Source organism: Sylvia atricapilla, chromosome 7 (assembly GCF_009819655.1).
Source record: "Sylvia atricapilla isolate bSylAtr1 chromosome 7, bSylAtr1.pri, whole genome shotgun sequence".
Lineage (NCBI taxonomy): Eukaryota > Metazoa > Chordata > Aves > Passeriformes > Sylviidae > Sylvia > Sylvia atricapilla.
This window is the reverse complement of record NC_089146.1, coordinates 22726777-22747009: the sequence shown is the minus strand read 5'-3', so window position 1 is coordinate 22747009 and position 20233 is coordinate 22726777. Positions and strand designations below refer to the sequence as shown.

The 20233-nt window shown below is 59.1% G+C and overlaps 4 protein-coding genes across 7 annotated transcripts; 1 reads left to right on the top strand and 3 right to left on the bottom strand.

Annotated features, from left to right (window-relative positions):
• Positions 1–121: 121 nt before the first annotated feature.
• GLB1L (galactosidase beta 1 like) lies at positions 122–5578 on the bottom strand. The gene is made up of 16 exons (XM_066322931.1): positions 5332–5578; positions 4749–4921; positions 4285–4435; positions 3976–4036; positions 3613–3707; positions 3043–3223; positions 2895–2953; positions 2646–2767; positions 2429–2469; positions 2002–2120; positions 1813–1887; positions 1645–1734; positions 1399–1512; positions 979–1110; positions 437–652; positions 122–356 (listed from the first exon to the last, which is right to left on the bottom strand). Exons 1-16 carry the CDS (start codon positions 5446–5448, stop codon positions 138–140), a joined length of 1965 nt encoding a protein of 654 aa, XP_066179028.1. The 5' UTR covers positions 5449–5578; the 3' UTR covers positions 122–137.
• A 115-nt stretch (positions 5579–5693) lies between these two features.
• STK16 (serine/threonine kinase 16) lies at positions 5694–8555 on the top strand. 4 transcript variants are annotated; one of them, XM_066322945.1, is made up of 7 exons: positions 5694–6107; positions 6876–7095; positions 7168–7301; positions 7376–7496; positions 7571–7666; positions 7735–7856; positions 7945–8555. In XM_066322945.1, the coding sequence occupies exons 1-7, from the start codon at positions 6052–6054 to the stop codon at positions 8081–8083; spliced, it is 888 nt and encodes a 295-aa protein (XP_066179042.1). In that variant the 5' UTR covers positions 5694–6051; the 3' UTR covers positions 8084–8555. The 4 variants fall into 4 exon arrangements, with proteins under 4 accessions (XP_066179042.1, XP_066179039.1, XP_066179043.1 ...); XM_066322942.1 differs by having other exon boundaries at positions 5694–6137; XM_066322946.1 differs by lacking the exon at positions 5694–6107 and adding an exon at positions 6225–6289.
• Positions 8556–9643: 1088 nt separating this feature from the next.
• Positions 9644–13711, bottom strand: LOC136363587 (tubulin alpha-5 chain). Its single transcript, XM_066322940.1, has 4 exons — positions 13418–13711; positions 11598–11820; positions 10906–11054; positions 9644–10693 (listed from the first exon to the last, which is right to left on the bottom strand). Exons 1-4 carry the CDS (start codon positions 13418–13420, stop codon positions 9722–9724), a joined length of 1347 nt encoding a protein of 448 aa, XP_066179037.1. The 5' UTR covers positions 13421–13711; the 3' UTR covers positions 9644–9721.
• Positions 13712–15262: 1551 nt separating this feature from the next.
• On the bottom strand, positions 15263–19697 carry LOC136363579 (tubulin alpha-4A chain-like). The gene is given in 7 exon segments (XM_066322927.1): positions 15263–16312; positions 16501–16649; positions 16785–17007; positions 19101–19204; positions 19207–19352; positions 19354–19400; positions 19402–19697. Coding segments are annotated over 7 exon segments (1743 nt in total). The 5' UTR covers positions 19504–19697; the 3' UTR covers positions 15263–15340.
• Between the last annotated feature and the right edge of the window lie 536 nt (positions 19698–20233).

Genomic DNA, 20233 nt, shown 5'->3' with positions numbered 1-20233 from the left:
TACTCATTAGCACAGGCCCTGTGTCATGAGTACAGGTCTGTGTCAGGACCTGTGCTACTTTCCTTAGCCCTTGTGCTTCATCACCCCCTGCCATCTCCCCAGCCCCAGTGAGAGGCAAGGCCAGTGCCCAGCAGTGTTTACTTTGTGGCCATGGTGCTGTAGCCAAGTGTCCTGTTGTAAAGGGGTCGGTCAAGAAAGAGCAAGACAGGAGTGAGAGGTGCCCCTTCCAGCTCCAGCACTGTGATGTTGTTGGGGTGGCCAACATGCAGCACTGAGCCAGGCACAAAGAGGGTCTGCTGGGGCCCACGGCGGGTCCAGTACCGGCCCAAGTTGAAGCCATTTATCCACAGCAGTCCCTGGAAGATGATGGAGATGGGACTGAACTGTGTCCTGGTCCACTCTTATCCTGTTTCCCAATTATTTCCCACTGCCTTACCTTACTCCAACCTGGGAACTTCACAAAGGTGTCCCAGGCAATGCCAGGTGTCTCAAAGGTCCCAGTGTAGAAGGCTGGCCCCACTCTGCCCCTACTGCTTGATTTTGGCAGGGCAGTGTGCGGCCAGCCCTGTTGGACTGCAGTGTCTATGGCCAGGGGATAGATCAGCCAGTTGCTGAGAGGCCTGGAGTTCAGTGAGAGGTTTCCCAGCAAGCCCTGAGATGAAACAGGAGGGGAAATTAAGCAGCAGTATCTGCCACAGTCAGGACACTTGGCAATCCCAGGGAATGTCCTCCTTGCAGCAGTGAAGGTGGGATGGGATCCATTCTAAGGAGCCAAGGGCCCTGGCAGCTGTGGCAGCATAAGTGGGAAAGGGGTGCTAGTCTCTGAGCCCTATCCTGACAGGTTTGAGATGAAACAGGGAGCAGGACTGGGCTTGGCCCCGCCAAAGCTCGTCTCTGTCTCTGATAGCAGTAGAGGGTATTTGCTCACATGGGTTGCCAGGTCATCCCCTCTGGAGTCTCAGGGCCATCTCCCCTTACCTTGAAGTCACTGGTGTTGGCTCCAAAGCTGATCCTGCCCATGTTCTCTAGGAGTATGTCCAGGGTGTCCCCTGCCCTGCCTGTTACATTCAGTGTTGTCTGCCCGTCCCGCTCCAGCGTTCCCTGGTACTCCTAAAGCCACAAGGTCAGTGCTGCTGGCCCGTGTTCAGATCCCACCACCGCCAACACTGCCAGCAGGCACATAGCATCCTGCTGCCAGCCCCACCAGAGCCAGGGCTGCTCTCTGCCCCCCAAAAAGGGAGAAAAATTTGGGCCTAAGAGCCACCCCACAAAGGCTCAGTATGGCTTTTGGCACCCTGGCTGTCCCCAAGACCGTGGTATGGCACAGCCCCACTGCCATCAGGTTGCACAGCCCACTGGAGCACTGTCCCAGGGACTGGTGTCCTCCCATAGTCTCACCTTCTGCAGCATCACATAGCCACGGTCACAGATGCTGTGGGGAGGAGCGCCCAGCGTGGCTGGGTCCGGGACATCCCAGGGGAGCTGTGTGTGGTACACCACAAAGCCATGGACCTGCAGGACACAGTGGAGTGGCATAGGAAGGGAAATAGAGCTGGAAGTGAGCTCTGCTCCTCTGCCCCAGAGCCAGGGCCAGGCAGACATGAACGTCTCCTCAAGTGTCCACCACTACACCCAGCCTCTCACCTGCTTTAGGGCCTCAAAGGTGAGAGGGAACTGGCTCTGGATGGGCCCAAAGGGGCACAACACATCCAAGACATCCAGGAGGTCAGCATACTGCAAAGAGAGGGATGGATGCTGGGCAGTTGAGCAGTGCCGTGCTGGGGCAGTACAGCCTTCAGGGTAGGTGCTCACCTTCCGCATGGCCACCGAGCCATAGGCATACTTGGGGGTGGCAGGTGGCATTGGGCCCTCTGGCAGGGGCTGGAACTGAACAGCAGACTGTCAGCTGCCTGCCATAGCAAGCAGGTAGATGTCCCTTGCCCTGCTGGTACACAAGCAGTCGAGCCCAGTACTGTCCCTTATTCCTGCCAGGTTCATTACCTTGCTGATGACTGTGCGAATGGCAAACAGCTTCTCAGTGGGGTCTCCTGCTTCTGAGAGGGGGGCATCATAGTCATAGCTAGTGGTCACTGGTTTGTACTGGTCCTTGTAGTCAGCACCTGGCCAAGGAAGTGATGTGAGCTGTAGGAAGGGGCTCTGGCACAGCCCAGGGCATGGAACCCAGCCCCAGGCTGGCTGCAGTGCAATAGCGGGGGGGGGGGGTGGGGCATGACGAAGAACTGTGAGCCCCTGCATAGGCACAAAAGTTCCTAGGAGAAGACAAGCTTGGGTTCAAGGGCTCTTGACTGTGTCAACCTGCCCCGCAGCACAGAACAAGAGCCTGAAGCAGGCTTCTCAGGGATGGCCAAGGAAAGGCCCCCCAGCCCTGCAGTGTGCCCCTCCCTCCCTAGGGCAAGGCTCTACTCACCGCTCCAATAGGCAAAATTCGTCCCTCCATGGAACATGTACCTATGATACACCACAGAGAGCCTGGTCAACAACACAGAGACCCAGCAGGGGCTCACCAGGCACTGCCCCTTCCCTCCAGCACCCACAGTCCCTGCTGGCCTGATCCCTGTGGGATGAAGGGAAGAGGTGATGCCCACTCCCCTGGTGGCTGTGCCCTCTGCCAGCTGACTACTTGCATGTTGATGCTGGCTCCCAGCTGCAGCACATCCTCCAGCCCCTGGGCCACCCACGCAGCACTGGTGCTGGCATGTGCCTCACCCCAGTAGTCCAGCCAACCTGTATAGTATTCAGAGTTTACCTAGAGGAGAAAGGGACTGTCACCTGCAGCCTGGGCCCAGCACCCCTCTTTGCCTCACTGCCTGGAGCCTCTGCCTCCCCAAAGCCGACACAGGTCAGTCCCCCCACAGCACCCATGCCCAGCTCACCAGGGGCCCCTTCGGTTCCACACAGCGCTGGGCACCAAATGCCTCTGTCACGTTAGATCCTGTGGAGGTGGTGAGAGCGAGGTTTGAGCAGGACAGAGAAGGGACCCACATCCTCTCTCTCTCTCCTCCTCCTCCTCAGTAGGGATACCTGGCCCAAAGTCGACGGTGGCGTAGAGCCCCTGCAGCGTGCCACAGCACAGCTCCTTCGCCTGCGCGCTGTCGGTGGTGAAGAGCAGCACCTCACTCCCCAGCAGCGCCCGAAAGGAGCTCAGCAGGTGCCGTAGGTATCCATAGTCACAGGCATAGTAGCTCCCATATTCATTCTCCACCTGCAAGTAGGGCAGGGACTGGTACACAGTATACACATAGCACGGCTGCAGACAGGTCCCACTGCCCACTGCGATGAGCACCAACCTCCCTGCTTTCCTCTGGACATCATCAGATGTCCTGACAACCCCCAGGTGGGTCCTGAGCATAACCTTCCAGTCCCACCACGGGCTCCAGCTCTGTCAGTGTCTCTCAAACCACAGCTGTGGTGATGGCAAGTACCTCAGATTTCCAGCCATTGGATTTAGATCCAGGTCCAGAAGTTGGGAGGGATTTATTTATCTGAGCTTTGCTGGGTAAGGTCATTGTGTAGGGGATACTAGTGGCTTTTTGGGTCACATCCAAAGATGACGCAGAGCGGGGCACGGGGCTTGGCCTCACAGCACCTTACCTGTACACTGATTATGTTCCCTCCCTGCTGGTAGAGGCGTGGCTTGATCTTGGGCAGCAGGATATGGAGCCAGGAGTCCACAGCTGCCAGGTAGGCTGGAGGGACAGAGGCAGGGCAGGAGTTGGCTGCAGCATCCACCCCAGGCCACCTGCAGCCAGCCTGCCAGGAGGAAGACACAGCAGATGGGGCAAGGTTAGGCAAGATGGGGAAGTGGAGATGGAGTTCAAACTATGGGCCTCTCAAAGGATGGAGAAGATGATGGGAAAGACCACACAGGCAGAGCTGGCAGGTGTGTGGAGACAATACCAAGACTGGCACCAGGCTGTAAGGACATGGTGGCCAGAGCCCTGTGCTGAGCTTTACCCAGGTTGGAAGTGCGCAGGTTGATGTCTGGTTTCCACAGTAGCCAGGCAGGCAAGCCACCCTGGAGAAACATACATGGCAGAGCAGGAGGCAGAGAAACTGCTCAGCATTCTGGGCCTGCCCAGAGCTGAAATCGGCCAGTGAAATGCTAGTGCTTGTCACCAGCAGAGCATGTGGCCTGTGGGGCAGCAACCTGAGCACAGCAGGCATGGCACTGGAGTCAGTGTGACACCCAGAAGGAAGAACACTGCTGTGCCCTTCCCAGACCACCTGTCACCCCTCTGTGCCAGGCTGGCGGCTGGGGCTCACCATCTCCCACTCTGCACAGATGTAGGGCCCTGGCCGCAGGATCACCAGAAGTCCCAGCTCAGCTGTCAGGTCCAGGAAGGCTTCCACATCCCGGTTCCCAGTGAAGTCATAAACTCCTGGCAGTGTCTCATGGTAGTTCCAGGGGACGTAGCTGGGGTGAGAGGGGAGATCAGCATGCAGGGGCTAAGGACACCCCAGCATGACAGGGAACCATCCCACCAGTTGGTCCCTCTGCTTCTGGGAGTTGGCCTGCAGCCTGGGTATGGCAACTCAGACTGGACTGGAACTAGCTCACACTCATGCTTGTGTCTTGGCAGGGGTGACCCGGAGAGTCACAGACAAGTGCAAGTGTTGGTCCTTGCTCCCTGTGGTCAGACAAACACCCTTGTCTCTGTTCCCACTGATCCCAGAAACCCCGTGGTGGCTGTGGGCTCTGCACTGTCAGGGCTATTGCCATGGCTTACACCTGCACAGTGTTGAGCCCGCTCATGTACATCTTGAGCAGCCGGTCCCTCCAGGCAGGGCGTGGGACACGGGCGTAGTGGATGCTGCCCGAGATGTAGCGGAAAGGGACACCGTCTTTGCGGAAGCAGTTGTGTTCGTAGTCCAGCTGGAAGGAGCGTGCCGAAGAGGAGGCCTGCAGGAAAGGGGCAGAGCTGGAGGGCTGCAGAGCCTCCCCGAACCCAACCACCCTCTCCTGTGCTTCCTGGGACAGACACTGATGGGGCTGGTTCTTGGAGGAGCCCTTCCCCCAAGTCCTTCTGGGAGAGCAGGAGCTGAGCCTCCCCGCTAATCGAACACTCGGCAGCTGAGCTGGTGGCATTTGCGGGGAGAGTTGCTGGTGGGGTGGGTGCTGCGAGGCCAGGGAAGGAGCTGGGAATGCAAGCGGGGACATTGTGGCGGGACATGGGCTGCTGCAGGACGGACCTATATAGCATGACGAGCAGGGAGGCGGATCGGGAAGACAGATTCCAGAGGCGTCCCACCGGCTCCTTCACAGCTCAGTCCTGTGCACTTCTCCCCGACTTTCCACCCTTGTTTGCTAACCTGCGTGTGCAGGAGCCTCGCTGCCAGCAGCAGGGCGAGGGCCGTCAGCGCCATCGTCGCCGGGTGCCCGGCAGGCCCGGGACGGGGGACGAAGTCCGACGTGGCAATCATCATCATGTGATCGGAGAAGGATCTTGGCTACAGCCCGGCGCTTCCTTCTCCCGGTCCCAAGTGCAGGCAGCTGGAACAGCTGGGGCGGGACCATGGGAAGGGGTGGGCGGCTCCGACCCTCCACGTCTGGCCAGCCGCGCATCAGCCCCGCAAAGCCGGTCCCAGCAGGGGACGCAGGCGGCACAACGCCGCCCGGGCCAGCTCCGGCCGGCGGGCATACCCCTGGTCCCAGTGGGATGGTGAGTGACAATCAAAGCGAGGGGAGAAGGAGCCTCATAGAAGTGTCACTGCCAGGCAGAACCCTTCCATCGAGCTCAGCCCGCTGTTGCGTCGGAAAGCTCAGCTGTAGCTCTGATCGGAGGGCTGCTGCTGCTGGATGAGGGAAAGGAAAACGTCCCCGGGCCGAGGGCTACAGCTGGTGACAGAGCTGGTGACAGGGGTGTCAGGAGGTGCTGCAGGACAGGATGACCCCACTGCAAAGAAGCGGAATCGCACATCCAGACCGCCGCGGGACCTGGCAGCGGGAGGCGGCGGCGCCCCGCCCAGCGGGTGACGCGGCGGGTGACGCGGCGGGTGACGCGCGGCGGCGGGCGATGACGCGGACGGGCGATGGGGCAGACGCTGTGCGTCTGCTCCCGCGGTACCGTCAGCCTGGGGGGAGCGCGGTACCTCCTGCTCCATCGCCTGGCAGAGGGGTGCGCGGCGGGCTGGGGCGCGGCGGGCTCGGGCTCGGCGTACCCGTGCTCCGGGGCGGATGCTCGGGCAAGGGGATCCTCGGGCCGAGGGTGTGCTCGGGCATGGGGGGGATGCTTGGGCACGGGCGTGCTTGTGTATGGAGGATGCTCGGGTATGGGAGATGCGCGAGCCTGGGGGTGCCTGTACAGGGGGACTGTGCTTGGGTATGGGGGGGCGTGCTTGGACACGGGGGTGATTGTGCATGGGAGGAGATTTGGCATTGGGGTGATGCTCTGCCAGGGGGAGATGCTGAGGCATGGGGGGTGATTGTGCATGAGTACATGCTTGGGCGTGAGATGAAACTCACACACGAGATGCTCGGGCAGGGTTGGGGACATGCTTGAGCTCAGGTCACCTTGGGGCTTGAGGGAGTTCTTGGGCTTGGTGAGGGATGATGCTTCAGCATGGGGGGTGCTTGTGCATAACAGATGATTCTCATGCTGAGTGACAGGGTCATTCACAGAAGTGGGTGCTTGGAGTCATGGGAGTGGGGATGATTGGGCCAGTGGGGCTTTTCATACAGAGAGCAAATGCTTTGGATTCCTGGAGGGATCCTGCAAGGTGGGGGGATTTGCATATCTGGGGAATTCATACTGCTCTCTGTCCCCCTTCCCTGAGTGCTCACAGATGAGACTAGGCACAAAGCCCCAACGTGGATGTCACAGCCCCCAACCCATGTTGTTCCTGACTCCCTGCAGGGGCTTCAGCTATGTGGACCTGGTGGAGGGGCTGCGGGATGGGCGTTTCTACGCCCTGAAGCGCATCCTGTGCCACGACAAGGAAGACCGCCAGGCCGCCCTGCACGAGGTGGAGATGCACGGCCTTTTCGACCACCCCAACATCCTGCGCCTGGTGGCCCACTGCATGGTGGAGAAGGGCGCCAAGCACGAAGCCTGGCTTCTCCTGCCCTATGTGAAGGTGAGCGGGGCTTTCCTGGCTGCCCCAGCATCCCAGGAGCACCACTGGTGACCAGCTGCTTGTGTTTGCCAGGGGGGAACCCTCTGGAGAGAGGTGGAAGCACTGCGAGAGAAAGGGACCTTCATGCCAGAGCAGCGGATCCTCCTCATCCTCCATGGGATCTGCCGTGGGCTGCAAGCCATCCACAGCAAGGGCTATGCACACAGGTGAGGGGTGGCAGCACTGGCTGGGGGGATTGGCAGGGGGCCCAGTGGGCATTTGGTGATGTCCATCCCCACAGGGACCTCAAGCCCACCAATGTGCTGCTGGATGAGGATGACCAGCCTGTGCTGATGGACCTGGGCTCCATGAACCAAGCTCGCATCGAAGTCAACAGCTCTCGGGAGGCCCTGGCTGTGCAGGTGGATGGCCTGGGATGTCACCCCATGAGCCTATCCCTGCTCCAGTCCCTTCATCCCTATCTTCCTCTCTGCAGGACTGGGCTGCCCAGCGCTGCACCATCTCCTACCGTGCCCCTGAGCTCTTCACAGTGCCAAGCCAGTGCATCATAGATGAGCGTACAGATATCTGGGTAAGGATCCAGCCCTCTGGCGCCCCACCCCACTGCTGCAGGGCTGCACTAACACCACCACGCTCCAGTCCTTAGGCTGTGTGCTGTACTGCATGATGTTTGGAGAAGGCCCCTATGATGCCATCTTCCAGAAGGGTGATAGTGTGGCTCTGGCAGTTCAGAACCCTCTCACGTTGCCCTCCACAACCAGGTGAGGGGCTGGGGAGGGTGACCCTGTTCCTGGGTGGCCCCCTGTCCTGTGCATCACATGGGTTCTCCCCTCGCTGTCTTTCTTCTAGGTACTCGGCTGCCTTGCAACGCCTGCTCTTCTCCATGATGACAGTGAACCCCCAGGAGAGACCCAGCATAAATGAAATCCTCCACCAACTGGAGGGGCTGCAGCCAGCACCAGTGGGACAGGACACCACACAGATCTGAGCCCACCCTGTTCCAGTGGTGACGCATCCTGAGGCTGAGCCAGGGGTAAACCAGCTGCACTAATCCCTGCTGCCCTGCAGACCTGTTGCAGAGGGGATTGATGCCCTGAGGGAGAGCTGGTGGTCTGTGCTGGAGGTGTGTTGGATTTGGAGTGTTCTGTGCCCTGGATGCTGCTGCCTGGGCCTTGGGCTGTGCCCCAGAGCTGTGGATATGTGATCTGCTGCTAAACATGGGTCCTTTGCCACCTGCTACCTTCCCTAGGGGTGGCAGAAGAGGATGTTGTGGGACCCCTCCTGGGGATGGGAGCCACTGTCCTGCAGCTCTGTGCCCCAGGAAGGTTGCTCCTGCCCCAGGCAGAGCTGCGGACCAGATCCCGGTGCTGTGCTGGAGGGAGGCAGAGGGAGTGCCCACTCTGCCACTGCTCTTGGCACCGATGTTGCCTTGTGTTTGAAGTAAAGTATGTTCTTGCGGAGGTGTGGCTGTGTCCCTGTCTGCAGGGAGGGGTCCTGCTGGGGCATGGGGAGAGCAGGGCACACTGTCTGGGTTAAGCAGCCAAGCGTTGCTGGAGGGGAAGGGCAGTGGAGGCCAGCTGGGGCAGCACAGCCAGAGCATTAGCAGTAAGCAGGGAAAGTTAATCCCTGGCCCAGAATGCTCCTGTTGGGACCTAACACAACTGTGCAGCTGGAGCCAGACACTACTGTTCAGAGCCTCTGGAACTGGGCACTGTGGGGCAGGGATCAGCACAGGCAGGCAGGCAGTGGCAGGGGTACAGGCAGAACTTCCCTGCTGCCCATGAAGAGGGAAGGTGGATGCCCAGACTGGGAAGCTGCCAGACCTTGGGAGGCAGGAGCAGTAGCTCTGCTCTGATGGGGGTATGCAGAGCACGGGGACAGCACTACCACCCCAGCAGAGAGGAAATACCCAGCCCAGCAGGCAGCCTTGGCTGGAGGGGGCTCACTGGGGCTCCAGCAGCTGGGCTACCCACAGAGAGGGGATAAAAAAGATGCAGACAAGCAGTTTCACAGGGAGCATTCTCCTCCTTTAATCCTCTCACCGCACACAGCAGTACAGCAGCCGCGGGGGTTCATGCCATGCTTGGGGCCACTGCAGGATACACCCACTGCATCAGAGAGCCGGGCATACCCCTTGCCTTGTATGGTAACCACAGGGGCAGGGGTGCCAGATTGCTCCCACTGCTTCAACCACTTCCAGGTGAGCCCACCTACCCTTGGGCTGCACATGAGGAGGAGACACAAGAGCTGCCATTCTTTACTTGCTCAGACTAAATCTGCTCTCCTGAGCTCCAGGATACAACACAGGGCCATATATCACACGAGGAAGCAGTACCCACCCTTGGCTGGAGCAACGAGAGGGGTGGGATGTGTGCCACGGCAACAGGAACTAGACCCCAGGGCTCTTACCTCCACAGGTAGCAAGCTGGAGCTGGAGCAGAGCACTGGGAGGAAGCATAGCAGCATCGGCAGCAGGGCTGAAGCACTCACCACACACCTGACCTGGCAAGAAACCGATACAGCTGGGGGAGATACTGGGAGACACAGAGGATCTGAAATGGTTTATTGCAAAGGGTTTGCAGGTAACACAGGGAAGGAGCATGGTCCTCTTTTGGCTGAGACTTCTCTACTCCTCACCCTCCTCTTCATCCTCATAGGAGTCCAGGCCCACTTCCTCATAATCCTTCTCCAGAGCGGCCATGTCTTCCCGTGCCTCGGAGAACTCCCCTTCCTCCATGCCCTCACCCACGTACCAGTGCACGAAGGCGCGCTTGGCATACATCAGGTCAAACTTGTGGTCCAGGCGAGCCCAGGCCTCGGCGATGGCCGTGGTGTTGCTCAGCATGCAGACGGCGCGCTGCACCTTGGCCAGGTCCCCCCCTGGCACCACCGTGGGCGGCTGGTAGTTGATGCCCACCTTGAAGCCCGTGGGGCACCAGTCCACAAACTGGATGCTGCGTTTGGTCTTGATGGTGGCAATGGCGGCGTTGACGTCCTTGGGCACCACGTCCCCACGGTACAGCAGGCAGCAGGCCATGTACTTGCCATGCCGAGGGTCACACTTCACCATCTGGTTAGCTGGCTCAAAGCAGGAGTTGGTGATTTCAGCTACCGACAGCTGCTCATGATAAGCCTTCTCTGCCGAGATGACAGGGGCATAGGTGGCCAGGGGGAAGTGAATGCGAGGGTAGGGCACCAGGTTGGTCTGGAACTCGGTCAGATCCACATTCAGGGCTCCGTCAAACCGCAGTGATGCCGTGATGGATGAAACAATCTGACTGATGAGTCTGTTCAAGTTGGTGTAGGTTGGGCGCTCGATGTCCAGGTTCCGGCGGCAGATGTCATAGATGGCCTCGTTGTCCACCATGAAAGCACAGTCCGAGTGCTCCAGTGTGGTGTGGGTGGTGAGAATGGAGTTGTAGGGCTCCACCACAGCAGTGGAGACTTGTGGTGCTGGGTAGATGGAGAATTCCAGCTTGGACTTCTTGCCGTAATCAACAGAGAGTCGCTCCATCAGCAAGGAGGTGAATCCAGAGCCAGTGCCACCTCCAAAACTGTGAAACACGAGAAATCCCTGGAGACCTGTGCACTGGTCAGCCTGTGGAGAGAGATGAGGAGAGATGATGCTCTCAGATATTTCTTTGTGACAGTGTGGTTGTCCACAAGTCCTTTCAGGACCTGGTCTATCCCTGCCCTGGTCAGCTGCATATCCCTCCCAAGGCACAGCATCGCTTTCAAGTGTGTTCTGATCCCCAGAAGGATGCTGGACCCCAGTCCACGGGGACACATCCCCTTTCTGCAGTCACTTACCAGCTTACGAATCCTGTCCAGCACTTGATCAATGATCTCTTTGCCAATGGTGTAGTGCCCACGGGCGTAGTTGTTGGCAGCATCCTCCTTGCCAGTGATCAGCTGCTCAGGGTGAAAGAGCTGGCGGTAGACTCCTCCCCGAACCTCATCTAGCAGAGAATAGGGGCAAGTTGAGCCCAGGGGAGGCTGTTGGTTTGAGCTGGCCGCCAAGTAGACACGTGGGTGCTAGCAGCCATTCCCTCACCTTGGCTCCGCCTGCAATGGCATGGCCAAGGACCCACACGTCAGCAAAGCCAACACCAGCATCAGGTTTCTCTGGCAGCAGGAGGTGGCTGCCACCTCCCTGCGTAGCTCAGCTTCTCCTACCCTTTGGGAGCTGCCTGCCCACAGCGCAGTGAGAGCTGCTGTGCCAGTTGGGCTGGTTTCTCTCTGTGCACATGTGGTGCAAGCACCACTGACTCTAGGACACTTCAAGAACAAAAGCAGGCGCTCGTGTTTGTGGCTTCTCCTGGCGAAAAAAAGGGCCCTCGGGTCGCACCCAGTACAGGATATTATCAGAGGACCACAAGCACCAGCTGCCTGCTACCCACCCATGTGGGCACCTCAGACTGTGTGAACTCCAGGGAGCGTCCTGCAAAGGGTTGTTCCCCAAAATAATGACCACTATCGCTGCCCAACCAGGCTGCACTCACCAATCACGGTGGGCTCCAGGTCCACAAAGATGGCCCGTGGGACATGCTTCCCAGCCCCGGTCTCACAGAAGAAGGTGGTGAAGGAGTCATCCCCTCCGCCAATGGTTTTGTCGCTGGGCATCTGCCCGTCGGGCTGGATGCCGTGCTCCAGGCAGTACAGCTCCCAGCAGGTGTTGCCCATCTGGACGCCGGCCTGGCCGACGTGGACGGAGATGCACTCGCGCTGGGGAGGGGAAAGCGGGGTCAGATCCTGGCACAGCTCTGTCCTGCCTGCTCCAGGTGCTCACCTGGTGCCAGTGCCACCCAGTCACCCACTGACCCAGAGTAGGTTAGTGGTCCCAGAGAGCACATTTTCCTTTGGGTGACCTCCTGCAGCACCCTGAGGGGCGCACCATAGCTGGTGTTGCCCTCAGCTATGCACAAGTACCATCCCAGATCAAGAGGCAGCTCTGTCATCCCTCTTCCCCCTGCTCTCATTGGGTGCCACCAACTCAATGGACTTTGGCTTGGCCTGTCCTCCAGCAGAAAGGGGAACAGAGCCTGGCCCAGCTACTCTCCCAGAGTCCCTGGCAGCCTCAGCTCCTTACCCATGCAACAGCAGTCCAGTGAGCAGCTGAGATGACAGGGACACACATTTAAGCCATGAGGGGCAATCAGCATGAGGAAACCCCTCTGCTTGCTGCTCCAGAGCCAGATAAGCAGTATTGTGGGGTAAGTGGCCTTGGGGATGCAAGGACGGTAGGTGGCAGCCAGGTAAGGGCTGGCAATGAAGATCAGCAGTTTCTGAGGCAACATAGGTTCCCTGCGCTACACAGTCCCAACCCTGTGCTGCAAACTCCGTGTTGGCAGAAGTGCTGAGGAGATGTGCCTCATGCACTCCCATTCAGAAGGTGCAGGCCTGTTCTGCTACTCCAGCATCCCTTCTCTGCTGTCCCTGGCACCCCACCTCTGCTAGTTCTAGCATCCCTGTTTCACTGCTCCTGGCATCCCTGCCTCCCCGAGCAGGACATCCCGACTCAGCCTCGAGGTCCTGGAGCAATGCGCTCCTGCATTCCTCGACTGCACAGTGCCCTTGGCCGCGATGGAGTCCGTGCCCCGGTCCAGCGCCCGAGTAGAACAACGGCTTCTGCTTCCTGCGGGAGGGCCAAGAGCAGCCCCAACCGCAGAGAGGAAGGGAGGGCAGCTGGGGGCAGGTTCCCCAGCAGGGCCCGGTCAGCGCTGCGGCGGGCAGAGCGCTGCGCTGCGCCTTCTGGCACGGCCCCGGCCCACTTCTGAGCCGCTAAATATAGACAGCTCCGGCCCCGGGCGAGGGCAAGCGGCGACTGCCCACTTCGGACAGCGTCCCCAGCCCACTCCGCCGCGGCCAGGCGCCCGCGGGACGAGAGGGAAGGGACAGGATCCCCACACCCGTTCCCCGCCGCAGCCCCGACGGGGCGCGCACTGCCGCGGGGGGAGCCCCGGTGAACGCCCAGCTCCGGCCCCCGGTGCCCGGCTGGCGCTTCCACCCTCGGCAGCTGTCCCCGTCCATCCGCGGCCACCGCTCCCCGCCGGAGAGGTCACCCCCCTCTATCCCAGCGCTCCCCCGCGCTGCGCCGGCGGTGGCGGGGGGGGCGGCAGGCGCCCCAATGCCGGCGGGGGGAGCACAGGGCGATGGGGCGCGGCTGCCCCCGGGCAGGGGCCGGCAAGGCTGCCCAAGGTCACGGCGGGGAAGGAGGGGGCGCGTCGCGACGGCGCCGCCGGGCACGGTGCTGCGGGGGGACCGCTGGGGGGCTGCCGGGCGCCCTCCTGGCCGCCGTGCCCGCCTCTCGGCCCGCACTCACCATGTTGCGGCGGGTGGTGCGGGCTGTCCCGGCGGCTCGGTACGGCGGGGCTCGGAGCGGAGCTGCGGCTGCTGCAATCCCCGCCGCAGCGCTCTCTTATGGGTGGGAGGGGCTCGGTGCCGCCACGCCCCCTTATTTGGGTACACTTGCATGCGGGGAAGGAGTACCCCCTTCGGGGGCCGAGGGAGCCTGGTGGGGTCCTCCCGGCGGCGAAAGAACCCCGAGGTGTGGGGCCCGAAGCTGCAACTCCTTCTCTGCAGGGAGGGAGGTGGGGGCATCAGTCCAGGCTGCCGGCAGGAGGCCTGGGGACCAGTCCTCAGGGGTGACGGGCAGTGCTGAGCCACCAACACCGGAGTCCCTAATCTGCCCTGCCACTAGCTTCCCCAGAGACGTGGGGAGACCCCAAGCCCACCTGGGCCTCTAGAACAGGAGAAAGGAGGAGAAACTCGATAGAGACACGTATCAGACTCAGGAGCCACCAAAAACTCCCTTTGTCATCGATGCTCTGGGAGACTCCAGCCAAGGTTTGCCCTTCTCTCCTGGTGGGGACAGACAGGCAGTGCTGCAAAACCCTGTGAGGCTGCAGATCTGCATGACAAATCTGGGCTGCCAAAAAAAGGTCATTGCAGCCTGCTTGCTGTTAATAACTTGTGACTACATTCAGAGCAGCAGCTCTGTTTGAGCCCTGGCCAGTGCAGCCACCCCTGCCAAGGCCAGGGCTGATCCTGGTACTGAAGATGCCTGGACTGTCAGCCTTGAATGCTGCCTGAGCAGGGAGATGGCTCTGTCTTTACTGCCAGGATCTTGGGTCACACAGCTACCACTCCCTGGCCATGGGGATGGATGGCCAGGAGATGCTGCTCAGTAGTGTGCCAGGAGAAACTACTGGGTCCCTTGTCCAGGAGAGGTGCAGGATAACTTTTAGAAAAAGCTATAGGACACAATTCCAGCTCCTACATCCTTCTGGTGGCAGTCATATCTGTGAAGACACAGGGAGATGTCAGCAATGCAATTACTCTGAAGAAGCAGATTCCCTCCTTTCCCCACAATCAGACAAGACATAAGGAGTGGATCAGAGCAGCACCTGGTGTGAGGGGCAGAGACTCCTGCCCTGGCATAGCAGCAGCAGGCAACAATCAGTCTGAGCCTGGCAGTCCAGTCACAGGCAAGCAAAGCAGTGCCAGCAACTCTGCAGAGAGGGATGAGTGCCTGGCTGTGCTCCAGCAGCCAGGGCTGGCCCCCACTCTCCCCTCCAGCTGACACGGGTGCATGCTGGGAGGAGGAGGGCAGAGGAGGACAGCCCCCGTGGGTCAATATAGCTGGAGCATTAGTGGTAAGCGGGGAGAATTAATCTCTGGAACCAGCACACTGGATAATGGGTAACATAAATCTCCAGTTTGCAGCTGGAGCCAGGAGCTGATGCTGGGACTACTTACCAGCAGGCAGGGCAGTGAGAGGACTCAAAATGGGGACAATGCAGAAGACGATCTGGGCCAGGTAGAGTATGACCACATGCTCCAGTGGGAAGGCAGAGCACAAGCAGAGCAGCGCAAGCTGAGGGCACAGGTAATCCCAGACAGAGGACCCCATGCCTAATGTTGGCACTTCTCCTATCATATCAGCAGCACTCCTCTGGATTCCTTTGGAGGACACGCTCAAGCACCTCCCAGGAGCCTGTCATATGTTCTGGACAAGTCACTCTGGTATGGGGCTCTCACCTATGTGGGGAGCTGGAGCAGAGCACTGGGAGGAAGCATAGCAGCATCGGCAGCAGGGCTGAAGCACTCACCACACACCTGACCTGGCAAGAAACCGATACAGCTGGGGGAGATACTGGGAGACACAGAGGATCTGAAATGGTTTATTGCAAAGGGTTTGCAGGTAACACAGGGAAGGAGCATGGTCCTCTTGGCTGAGGCTTCTCTACTCCTCACCCTCCTCTTCATCCTCATAGGAGTCCAGGCCCACTTCCTCATAATCCTTCTCCAGAGCGGCCATGTCTTCCCGTGCCTCGGAGAACTCCCCTTCCTCCATGCCCTCACCAACGTACCAGTGCACGAAGGCGCGCTTGGCATACATCAGGTCAAACTTGTGGTCCAGGCGAGCCCAGGCCTCGGCGATGGCCGTGGTGTTGCTCAGCATGCAGACGGCGCGCTGCACCTTGGCCAGGTCCCCCCCTGGCACCACCGTGGGCGGCTGGTAGTTGATGCCCACCTTGAAGCCCGTGGGGCACCAGTCCACAAACTGGATGCTGCGTTTGGTCTTGATGGTGGCGATGGCGGCGTTGACGTCCTTGGGCACCACGTCCCCACGGTACAGCAGGCAGCAGGCCATGTACTTGCCATGCCGAGGGTCACACTTCACCATCTGGTTAGCTGGCTCAAAGCAGGAGTTGGTGATTTCAGCTACCGACAGCTGCTCATGATAAGCTCTCTCAGCAGAAACAACAGGGGCATAGGTGGCCAGGGGGAAGTGAATGCGAGGGTAGGGCACCAGGTTGGTCTGGAACTCGGTCAGATCCACATTCAGGGCTCCGTCAAACCGCAGTGATGCCGTGATGGATGAAACAACCTGGCTGATGAGTCTGTTCAAGTTGGTGTAGGTTGGGCGCTCGATGTCCAGGTTCCGGCGGCAGATGTCATAGATGGCCTCGTTGTCCACCATGAAAGCACAGTCCGAGTGCTCCAGTGTGGTGTGGGTGGTGAGAATGCAGTTGTAGGGCTCTACCACAGCAGTGGAGACTTGTGGTGCTGGGTAGATGGAGAATTCCAGCTTGGACTTCTTGCCGTAATCAACAGAGAGTCGCTCCATCAGCAAGGAGGTGAATCCAGAGCCAGTGCCACCTCCAAAACTACGAAACACAAGGAATCCCTGGAGGCCTGTGCACTGGTCAGCCTGTGGAGAGAGAGAGACAAGTAAGGTTCCCTCAAACAGTGACTTAGCTGGAGGGAAGTTTTAGACTTTTGTTTGAGTAACTGCAGATTCCCCCCCAAGGTTCAGCAGAGCTCACACCATGTTCCCACCCTTTGAATGGTGCTGGACCCCAGTCCATGGGGACACATCCCCTTTCTGCAGTCACTTACCAGCTTACGAATCCTGTCCAGCACTTGATCAATGATCTCTTTGCCAATGGTGTAGTGCCCACGGGCGTAGTTGTTGGCAGCATCCTCCTTGCCAGTGATCATCTGTTCAGGGTGGAAGAGCTGGCGGTAGACTCCTCCCCGAATCTCATCTAGGCAAGAGTGGCATCATAGGTTTGCTAACTGGATCTGGGGAATGGTAGCTGGAGCCACTCTTGGGAGTGTCCTGCAAAGGGTTGTTCCCCAAAATAATGACCACTATCGCTGCCCAACCAGGCTGCACTCACCAATCACGGTGGGCTCCAGGTCCACAAAGATGGCCCGTGGGACATGCTTCCCAGCCCCGGTCTCACAGAAGAAGGTGGTGAAGGAGTCATCCCCTCCGCCAATGGTTTTGTCGCTGGGCATCTGCCCGTCGGGCTGGATGCCGTGCTCCAGGCAGTACAGCTCCCAGCAGGTGTTGCCCATCTGGACGCCGGCCTGGCCGACGTGGATGGAGATGCACTCGCGCTGGGGAGGGGAAAGCGGGGTCAGATCCCAGCAGAGACCAGAAATGCAATCACTGCAGGAAGTGCACATCCCTGGAAGGGCAGCTGTGGCCCTTGCCAGCTTGGGCAAGCCACTCTGCCCTTGTGCCAGGGTGCCCTTTGTCCATTTCAATTTGCTGCTTTCTCCCAAATCTAGTGCTCTGACTCTCACCACTGTACCACCCACCAGAGGGGCCCAAGGAGATGAAGACCCATCTGCAGGAGCCCAGGATACCAGGCCATCCATCCTCTGGACTGGCCCCACCTATAGCCCTGGATAGCATCCAGTGAGCATCTTCTCCATTGCCCAAACATCCACAAGGCTTCAGGGCTGAGGCCCAGCAGCATCTGGCACAGCCCCTATTGCAATTCCAACAACAGACCTGGGGGCTGAGATGGCAGAACACCACCAGGACATTTGGAGCTGAGGGCACTGAGGATGGGTGCCCAGCAAGAAGGGGGATTTACAAACATGATCAGTTGCCATGCTCTGAGGCTCAGATTCCCTAAATTAGCTTTGGAGGAGGAGGAATCGTTAGCTGCACTTTTTAAGTCAACGGAAAGGCTGAGGTGGACAAGTCACTTAGCTCACAGCTTCAGGGGTAGTCTCAGGTCCCTCAGGAGAAGCCAGGTGAAGGTGGGCTCTGCAACCTCACTCCCCTCAGTGCCTGCAGTTCTTTTGATAAGCATGAAAGTATTCAGTGCCTTAGACCTGTTGTTGCCAAGGACTTCGATGTGTCATCAGGCACAACTGAGTCAGAGGAGCATCCAAATCACACTGGATTTCCAGAGCCATGGTGCCTCACTATGAGTCAGCTGGCAGGAAGCTGGTGGAACCAGCCATTTTGCACACAGGAGCAGAGCTATGACTGCTGTCCCATGAAGTTGCACAGGATGCAGCATGTCCTGGCTCTCTGCATCTAAAGTGCTTTCATTGCTGCATTTCAGAGGCAGCAGTGACAGTGAGGGATGGCAAAAATATAAGCCCTTGATACCCATGGTGAGAGGCAGAAGCCCATCTCTTCATCTTTCCCAAAGCTGAAGTGCAAGAAGGGCAAAGCAATACCTATCCCACCTATCCCTCCCAGCTGGTCCATAAAAGTTGTGTAACAAGGAGTCAAAGGTAAGACCTGAGGACTTAAGACATGAGGTAAATCTTCCAGGATCCTCTACAGAAGGGCACAGGAAACTCTTAGCACAGATGCAAGCACGTCAAGGAAGAGGGCATAAGAGAGGAGGACTCCCTGGAAAGGACCTTGTGAATCAGCAGAGGTAACAGAGCAGCAACTACTGAGCAGCATCTCCCTGCACTTCATCCCAACAACAAGCAGCAGCCAGGACTGGCTCTATGGGACACAGCGCTAACAATAAGCTGGGCAGAGCCCAACAGCACCAGGACGCAGCAATGCTGGTCGTCAGCCAGCAACTCTGCCTTCTTCACGGCAAAGTCTGGCACAGGAAGGGCTGGGAGCGTGGGACAGCAGGCAGGGTGCCCGGGAAACCTGGGGGCTGGGATGGTCTCCAGGGCAGCTGGAGAGCTCATGAGCCAGAGATCGCCACAAGACCACAGCGGCAGGGCAGCCTGGAAGCCCACCCACAGTGATGTCCACCCGTGGAGCAGGGCAGTGGGTGAAGGAAGCCACAGCTTACTGCCGGAGCTGAGCCGTGGGTCGGCAGCGTGGGGGGCTGGCAGACGGGGCGAACTCCCCGCAGCCGGGGATGGTACCGCGGGACACGGGCAGGAGCCGACACTATGAAAAGTGGGAGAGGGATGAGGTGACCTCATGTCCATCGGAGCGCCGGTCTCCGCAGCCGGCGGGGCTCGCTGGTGGCCTCCTTGCCACGAGTATAAGGGGACGCTCAAAGAAGGGAGGCTGCTGAGAGCCGGGGAAGAAACAGCTCGGGAAGAGGCTGAAGCCAGGCAAAGGCAGGGCAAGCACAGTGGGCACTGCCGTCGTCAGCTGCCCGCACACTGGGCTCCCGGCTGAGCCCTCCCGGGAAGCCACGGGGACCCTAGTTTACTCCGGGAAGCACTGGCGGGACCGGAGGGAGAGAGCAGCCGGGGCCGGCACTCACCATGATGCCGCCGCTGCCGCACGACCTGCCTGTCCCCGGACTGCCGCAGCTCCGCTCTCCGGCACGGCCGCGCCGCCACCGCCTTATACCGGGGGCGGCACCGCACTCCGGGGCGGGCCGCCCCTCCCGAGACAGCCCCGAGCCCTCTCATAGATTTGCGTGCATTGCGCATATTTGCATAGATTTGCATAGATGGGGCTGTGCTGCCTGGCGCGGTGCACTGGTGGGGCATTCGGGGAGCGTCCTCCGACCGGGGCACGGGAGTCCCGGGGCTCCCCTCGAGGAAAGGGCAGTGGGGCATGAGTGTTGTTCTTGCTATGCTTGCCAGTCTTGGCAGAGGGGTTCTGCTGAAGAACAGAGATGGCACCTTCCAGCTTGGTATCCTGCTGCTGAAAGGCACCATCCAGCCACAAACCAGGAGAGACTTCGGGGGTTGAAGCAGGAATGCCACCAAAGAAATTGGCCCAGGTCTTCCCGCCTGGCGGCCTTAGGTGCTGATGTGATCCTTGAGCAAGCAGTGAGCCAGGTCTCTGGCAGCCACCCAGGGCTTCTTGAAAAACACGTGGGAGAATTTCTGGAGTAAACATTGGTAGAGGAAACCCTTCAGAGATGAGCCCAATCTTTCCTAACGTCTTTGGCAATCACTGAAATAAAAGAAAGAAAACTCAGTCCTGTTCATTGTGTCAAACCCCTCAAGAACAGTTGCGCCCCAGGGCTGTGTTGAAAGCCCTGCCTGCCAAAAGGCTACTTCTCCATCCTGGCTCTGCATTACCTTCACTGGTTTGATCTGATTTCACAAGGCTTTATAAAATGAATAGTGAGGGTGTAGGGAGAGCTTGGAGCACCTTGGAGGGGTTTTATTGGAGTCTACAATGGCTTCACTGATATCTGGCCTTACTACAATGAATAAAGTGTCCTTCCCCCTCCAAAATACTCAAAGCGTCCACTGTGGCGCAGAACCAGCCCTGCACCTGCCTCAGCGCTCTGACTTAATGAGTTTTCACTGAAAAGTGCTGTCATCTCTCAGCTTGATCTGAAAGTTGAAAGCTGGACCTAAATCATCCACCCACAATAGCCTTTCTTTGTGCCTGAGTCACCTGGAAAGTGTCACCTTCAATGATGAGCATGTGTAA

Excerpts from the sequence above, each read along its gene's own strand:
- GLB1L (XM_066322931.1), bottom strand. The coding sequence starts at position 5,448 with ATGATGATGATTGCCACGTCGGACTTCGTCCCCCGTCCCGGGCCTGCC. Across the intron at positions 1,888-2,001 it reads TTCGCACAGTCATCAGCAAG|TTCCAGCCCCTGCCAGAGGG; the intron begins GTAATGAACCTG and ends TCTGCTGTTCAG. Across the intron at positions 357-436 it reads AGTTCCCAGGTTGGAGTAAG|GGACTGCTGTGGATAAATGG; the intron begins GTAAGGCAGTGG and ends ATCATCTTCCAG.
- LOC136363587 (XM_066322940.1), bottom strand. Across the intron at positions 11,055-11,597 it reads CCTGGAGCCCACCGTGATTG|ATGAGGTTCGGGGAGGAGTC; the intron begins GTGAGTGCAGCC and ends ATTCTCTGCTAG. Across the intron at positions 10,694-10,905 it reads TGGACAGGATTCGTAAGCTG|GCTGACCAGTGCACAGGTCT; the intron begins GTAAGTGACTGC and ends CTCTCTCCACAG.
- STK16 (XM_066322942.1), top strand. The coding sequence starts at position 6,052 with ATGGGGCAGACGCTGTGCGTCTGCTCCCGCGGTACCGTCAGCCTGGGG. Across the intron at positions 6,138-6,875 it reads CTCCATCGCCTGGCAGAGGG|GGGCTTCAGCTATGTGGACC; the intron begins GTGCGCGGCGGG and ends GACTCCCTGCAG. Across the intron at positions 7,497-7,570 it reads GGGAGGCCCTGGCTGTGCAG|GACTGGGCTGCCCAGCGCTG; the intron begins GTGGATGGCCTG and ends TCCTCTCTGCAG.